Source organism: Arachis duranensis, chromosome 7 (assembly GCF_000817695.3).
Source record: "Arachis duranensis cultivar V14167 chromosome 7, aradu.V14167.gnm2.J7QH, whole genome shotgun sequence".
In the NCBI taxonomy this organism is placed as follows: Eukaryota; Viridiplantae; Streptophyta; class Magnoliopsida; order Fabales; family Fabaceae; genus Arachis; species Arachis duranensis.
Genome location: NC_029778.3, coordinates 61,185,907 through 61,193,061, shown reverse-complemented (window position 1 = coordinate 61,193,061; position 7,155 = coordinate 61,185,907). Strand labels below are relative to the sequence as shown.

The following is a 7,155-nucleotide window of genomic DNA, read 5'->3' as shown; positions in this document are numbered from 1 at the left end:
CCCTACATGGAGAAGAAAGCTAGCGTTGAACGCTAGCCAGAGAGCAAAGGATGGGCGTTCAACGCCCACTGAGAAGTACTTGCTGGTGTTGAATGCTAGAATAGGAACAACTTGGGTGTTTAGCGCCCATTCAGGAAGAGCTCTGGAACAATTTTTGGTTCCTTTTGGGTGTTCAACACCCATTTTTGGCGTTGAACGCTAGAATTTGTCATCTTCTTCTAACACTTTTACCTTCTGTTTTTAATTTTTTTGCTTGAGGACAAATAAATTTTTAAATTTGTCAAAAAAGCCATTTTATCCGTTATGTGTAAAATAAAAAAATTTGAATGAATGGTAAAAATAAATATAGAACACAGATGTGGGAGATAGAAGTATAAAAGCTAACTTTTTTACTTTTAGATACCAAATTGTTTACAAAAGCTTTCGGAAGCACCGCCAAACAATGTATGGGTGGTGAACTTATTTCCATTGTTTCTAGCTTCGGAAGACAATATAATTGATATCTTGATGTATCATTTATCACGATATTATAATTTTCGTTTAATCCCCTTTTTATGCTAAGCAAGTTGACAAATTGGTAACATGTTTATTCTCTTTGGAAGTAGTTCAAACCAAATTAACCTAAGGAACAAGATATATTAAGGTGGAAAATTTGATAAAATAAAAAATTAATTATTTTTAAATTAAAATAGTGAGATATATTTTATAAAAAATTATAAAATTAATATTAATTAATTTTTTATTTTATTAACTTTTTTATTTTACTAAGGAATGGGATTTTGGCTATTTAATTTTACATGTTGCTCATTATTAATTATAATGAGTAAATATTCAAGATAAGCTCTGGAATTCGTATCGCACCTCAAATTGTTTTATAAAATTTCAATTGATTCGGTACGTTTTCCCTAAATTTCGATTCTGTGTCAATTTTTCATTGTTAAATTATTGTCATTTAGTCCTAATTTTTAAGTTATTATTGTTGCTGTTGTTCTTTGTTTTAAAGCTAACTTGTGATATTATACCATTACTTTTTTTCTGGGTCAGGATATTATAGTTTTGCTTTTTTTTTTTGGATCTGTTTATAGTTTTACTTATACACAAGAATTTTAATTTTTATTGTTTTCTTGGACCCAAAACAAATGAATTTTACAAGAACCCAATAGATCAACATCAGGGAAACAAATAGCAAAAATAAAATCAGGAAAACAAAAGAAACGAGAACAATTCTTATCCCAAAAAGAAACCGGAAGTGAGCCCATTAGTTTATAGTACACAGATATTTCTGTTAAGTGTTTAGTCCAACAAAAATAAATGAGAAAAAAGTGAAAAGCTACGGTGAGCTATAGTCGTAAAAATTGAATCGAACTGGTCGGTTCAATTAAAAAATCAATAAATCAGATTGGATAAAAACCATTGTGAACAGATCAAAATCGATAAAAACCGTTAAGAATCGGTGAAAAATTGGTTCAACTAAATCGCTTGAAAAAAAATTCCAAAATTAATGTAGATATAATTTGAATATGGGTCTTTCTTGTTATTATATACTTCCTTTACTAGTTGCTACTGAATTATGTTATTCTTTGATAATTTATATACTAATTATTAATTATATAGTAAAACTGTATAATAATTTTTTAGATATTATTTTAATTTTATACTCACTTATATTTAAATTAATTATAGGGTTAAGTATGATCTTTTATAGGTCGAAAATTTTTTCATCTCCAATCTTTTTTTGTATACAAAATGGTCCCTAAGGTATAACTTGGTTTTAAATTTTTTGTGACAGAAGTAGATCGTGGACAGCTTCTTCTTCTTCTTCCCTTCCCCTTTCTTCTTTTTCTCTTTTTTCCTTCACAAGAGTAGAAACACTCTCCTTCTCTTCTTTATCTTTTTTATTTTATTTTATAATTTTTTTTGTTATGAATAGTTTGGTCCAAAATTTTAAGATTTAAATAAAAAAGAAGATTTTATATAAAAAAAAGATTGGGGATGAAAACATTTTTTAACCTATACCTTAGAAACCAAAATGGTATTTAATCCTTAATTATATTTTTATTATTCAGAATTATTAATAAAAATATTATTGAACATGTATAAATAAAATATATCAAATATTTTTATTAATTATAATATAATTATTTTTTTATGATATGATTATATGTTATTTATTAATATTATTTTTCAATAAATACATATAGTATATAACAATATAATAAATATAAAAATACTTTAATATAAAAATCAAATTAAAAATTTTATTATTAAAAAATATTAGAATTGTATATACTTATTTAATAATAATCGAATTATAATTTGTTGATTATAATTTGTTAAAATTTGATTGTTTTTAAAATATTAGTGAAGATATATATTTTAAATTTTAATTTTAGATTTTTTACTATTTTATATTTTTTATTTACATAAGATCTGTTCTACCAGTGATTCATTAATTTAATCAATAAACTAATAAATTAGTAGTCTAATCGATTTGATCACAAATTTAATTTTGACAACCATGTGGTGAATACATTAACCCCACTTTCCATTACCAAACATTATTCCCACTATCTAATCTCACTTAGAGAGAGAGAAAACACCGAATCACCAATTACAATTTCTTACAAATTCAACCATTTTTTCATCAACTACTAAACCAAATAGACATGATTAGAGACAAATGTTGATAAGAAACCATGAGGACCCCATATTCGGCAGAAAATTTGGATATGGAAATTTTTTTATGTTGCTTTCAAAAATGGGAATGAGAGGTAGGACCGTACATGGGATTGGATAAAGTTAGATTTTGTCTGTATCTGAACTTGATTATAAATAATAATTGAATCTATTTTTAAAATTTTTATCCAACTCTAAATCAGTGGAATCACATTACTAACCAAACTAAAATCAAGTCTAAAATGAGTGAAATTTAGATATAAATTTTATATCAAAAAGCTATGATGTATTTATTTATAAAGAAGAAAAAATATATTTATTATCAAAAAGTTGACATTCATACTTAAACTTAAATTTGTCTATAAATTCTAATTTCATACTTCTTTGTTCTATTTTTTAATTTAATAAATGTGATTAAAAATAAAATAATATGTTTATAATTAATATAACATAATATTAGATTTAATTTAAAACATATATATTTTTTTAGTTTTCCTAAGGTGTACATAGATTTGGTGAAGTCGGATTTACCTTAATCTAGACCTAATCCTAAATAATAACTGCGTCTGTTTTTAAGATCTTTACCCAAGCTTAGATTCAACCTTAAACTTAGTGAAATCACACTAAATTTATTCTAAAATATTTGAGTTTGAACTGAATCTTTGAACGGATCCGAGACATGTATACCCTATATGAGAGGTGTTAAATCGAAGTATGATGGGATCTATTTTCTCGTAGTTGGTGAAAAATAGTTCTCGCCTTGTGCGAGAAGAGTGATTTAAATTTTGTTTTCAGAGGGTTATATTAGGTAATCAATAATTTTTTGAATAACATGAACAATAATTAATCAAATTAAAATACATTACACCTTTAAATTATCTACATAAATTTTAATATTAGAATAATCATTTGCATACCTAATAAAATAAATATCTAATATATTTACTTTTCACATTATTTAAGATTTTTATGCTTATACTTTTCCTTTTTTAAAATGTGAAAAGCGATATTTCGCTGTAAGTGAGAAGAGGATTTTTTTTATTTTAAAATTCTGTTTCATATGGTGAGAGGTAGTTTTTAATTTTTTAAATAGAAAAGATAATTTGGTGGTATAACACAGTTTTAAATGTTTTGTGGTGTAATACAGAAAGTAAACCAAATATTTAAAACTCACAATAATAATTAAAGGCTAGCGTAACGATTCTAGTTATGGCTACTGTAATGGCCTTAATTTCAGTTACGCACATTACAGACGGTGAATATATATACAACTTCGATATAGGAGATTAGGAGCTGATACCGGAAGAAGTAATTAAAATTTAATTTATTGTATTTGTATTTTAAAAAAATATCTATAATATTTGCATCATTTTTGCAATAATTATTATTAAATAATAAAATATATTTTTATTATCTCGACTAATACTAATAATGTAACATAACATGTAACTTAAATTTTACTGAACTTTATTTTTTTATTTACTTTTTATTAAAAATAAAAAGATTCAAGTTCGGGACCTCTTAAACGAGTATAAGGAGATTATGTCATTCGAACTATAACTCATTATTTATTAAACTTTATTTGGTCTTTATTATATTTGAGGATGTTATCTCGCTGGTGACAGAAAAAGAAATCTACATGCGAAAGAGAACTTGCAGAGTTCGTTCACACGTATTGCATTCCTGGCTTCTCGCCATATGTGAAATGGCACCTACATCTTCTCGCCGTTTGCGAGCATGTCAATCTCTCGCCATCTGCAAGATGACATTGTCACCATACTTGCATCCAACTCTCATGTAATTTATTCACCTCAATATCACTAAAAAAGTTCAAATATAAAAAATAATTTTTGACCATATCCAATTATCCACAGATGCAGATATTTTATTTCATGTATACACCATAGACTCTCCTTAAATACTTATTCTGATATTTTTTATTTATTTTTTTTAAACTCGTGTGTGTTGGACTATATTTAGCAAACATTTAAATTAGTCTTTAATTAATTTAAAATTGAATATTTTAATTTTCAATAAATTTTTGTTACTTAAAAATTTTTAATAATTATTTCTACAAGATAGATTACTCATTATTTTCTATACAATTTTCAATAAGTATTAAATAAATAATTCTCTAATAATTTTTATAATAAAACAATTAAATCCAAAAATATTATTTTAAAAAATTAATCTTTTTATAAAGAGATTAATTTATTTTAAAAATTCTTAAAATAATAAAATATTATTAAAATTTAAAATATCCAATCTAAAATTCTCTGAAAATTAATTTACATGTTTAATCCAAGTATACTTCATCGAACATGCTTTTTTATTCCAAGAACAAAGAAGTTAACCAATTAAGCAACATATAGCGGTATAGCACTTCAATTGGATGAAACCCCATCCAAGCTACAACCTTTCTCGTCATAGATAATTGAAAGGAAAGAGACAACACAAATTTGAAGAGTATGCTACACACTGAAAAGCAGAAACAACAACAATGGACTACACTACTTTGTCCTTATTGGCAAATTGAGAAGAGTGAGGACCTTAAGACAACACTTGAACATCCATGGTTCCTACACAATGTTGTTGGTGGTCAACGTTGACCTGAAAGACCAGGATAGAATATCATTTTTCTGCGAGAATAGCCCAGTGGAGGCAGAAAACCCAACCCGAACCCATTCAGGAAGTGTCTTGTCCAGGTCAAAAGCATGAGTAACCGTTACTGGAGCCGCGTTTGGGTATGAAGAGATAACACTTAGTATCTTAGAAACAGAGTCATAGGATATGTATGCAGTGGCTATTGCTCCACTTTGCACGCTCCACTTACCAACCGCAGATGATTTTAGAGTGTTGATATCAATCCCGATGTGGGTAAAATCTGGATCCCCAATGTCGCGGTTAGGATAAGTATCAAATTCAACAGCAACTACTTTATCAGTTGTGTACGGGCCACTGAAGAGACCGAGTAATCTGCCGTTGGAACCGGGGGGGATGGTAGTTTCCGGTGCGGCAATGAAAAATGCAAGGCCGTCACCGACGTTATTAGAGTTGTTTGATGAGATCCGGAAGGTGAAGGTGGTTTCAAAGCTTGAGGCCAAAGCAGAGCTACTGAAGAGGTGAATAGGAGCAGAGTACAAGACTCTGCCAACACTAGTACCTAGTGGTAACCCATTTTGGTCCACTTTGGTGAGGTTTAAGACATTGTTTTTTGAGATGGATGCATCTCCTTGGAAGATGAGGTCCTTCTCGTTATTAAACTCAAATTTGTTGAAGGTAAAAGAGGTAGAAGACATGGCTTTGGTTAAGGTTGGAACAGGATCTTATGGTGAGTGATATAATGAGCAATAATGTGGATAGTTTGGCATCGAAGGTTTAGCACTCCTCTCTATATTTATAGTGGTGCCTAACTAATGAGACAAGATTGGGGTGGCAAATGGGCCGGACCATCCTATTCTGCCAATTTTTGGGGTTAAAATAAACAAACCCGCCTTGCTTTCGTTGCCGAACTAATGGGCCGGTGGACTAGTCTGCAACCACTTCTTTTTGAAAAAAATTAAAGCTTTTTATTAGGAAAAAAAATCTTAACGGAATTACTTGAAAATCTTAAAAAAAAAATTTTGTTCAGTCCTTTATCTTTATTTTATTGAGACTGGTTAGCCTTTCTGTCAAATATTAGTGATTAATGTATCACATAAACATGATCCGGAGAGAGATCATTGACGGAAGAGCTAACCGGTCCACAAAGTTAAATATCAAGAGCCGAAAAGAGTATTTTTTTATTGGGCGTCTTGTGGTCCTTCAAAGAAATTATCAAAGGTCGGTATAGGTATTCACCCTTTTTTATTAAGTAATTAAAATGAAAAATAAAGCAAGTTGAGTTGGTCTAGTGGTTAGCTCACTAGTCCGCTTAAGCAAGTGCTAGGGTTTGAATCTTACCTTGTGCATGCCTGTGGCAAATCCTTAAATGGAACTTTGTTCCACAACAGATTAATCCTTAAACTCTTAAATTTTTAAGTTAAACTTGTCTTTTTAGCTGATAAACAAGTTGACTTAATAAACTATACTAGTTTTCGAGATCCAGCTCCAAACACTATATTGATTTTTAGACCCTTTTCGACATCGAGTCAACAAACAAGATGCTAAGTTAACTCTGATTTGCTATGCTAGACATAGAGCTAAACAAAGTAGTTTCATTTTGATGTTTGAGAAAGGTCGTTTTGGAATAAGGAGAGATAAAACAGTTTACACATCATATAAATTCTTCTTCGTCTTCTTGTTTTTTCTTGTTTAAACTCCAAAATGAAATGACATGGTTTAGCCCTGTGTCCAACATGGTAAGTCACATCCATCTCAACACTTTGTTCGTTGACTTAGTATTAAAAAGGATTCAAGGATCAATATGATGTCTGTAACATCCTAATTTCCGGCAGGTCAGAATCATTACCAGTCATCAAGTGTTACTTTTCAGTAGCC

At 28.9% G+C, this 7,155-nt stretch overlaps 1 protein-coding gene across 1 annotated transcript; it reads right to left on the bottom strand.

Moving 5' to 3' along the window:
* Nucleotides 1–4,987: 4,987 nt before the first annotated feature.
* Nucleotides 4,988–6,039, bottom strand: LOC107459247 (lectin alpha chain). Its single transcript, XM_016077468.3, has one exon. It carries the CDS (start codon nucleotides 5,973–5,975, stop codon nucleotides 5,256–5,258), a length of 720 nt encoding a protein of 239 aa, XP_015932954.1. The 5' UTR covers nucleotides 5,976–6,039; the 3' UTR covers nucleotides 4,988–5,255.
* Between the last annotated feature and the right edge of the window lie 1,116 nt (nucleotides 6,040–7,155).

Bases quoted from the DNA above. Each gene is read 5' to 3' on its own strand.
- LOC107459247 (XM_016077468.3), bottom strand. From the start codon at position 5,975: ATGTCTTCTACCTCTTTTACCTTCAACAAATTTGAGTTTAATAACGAG.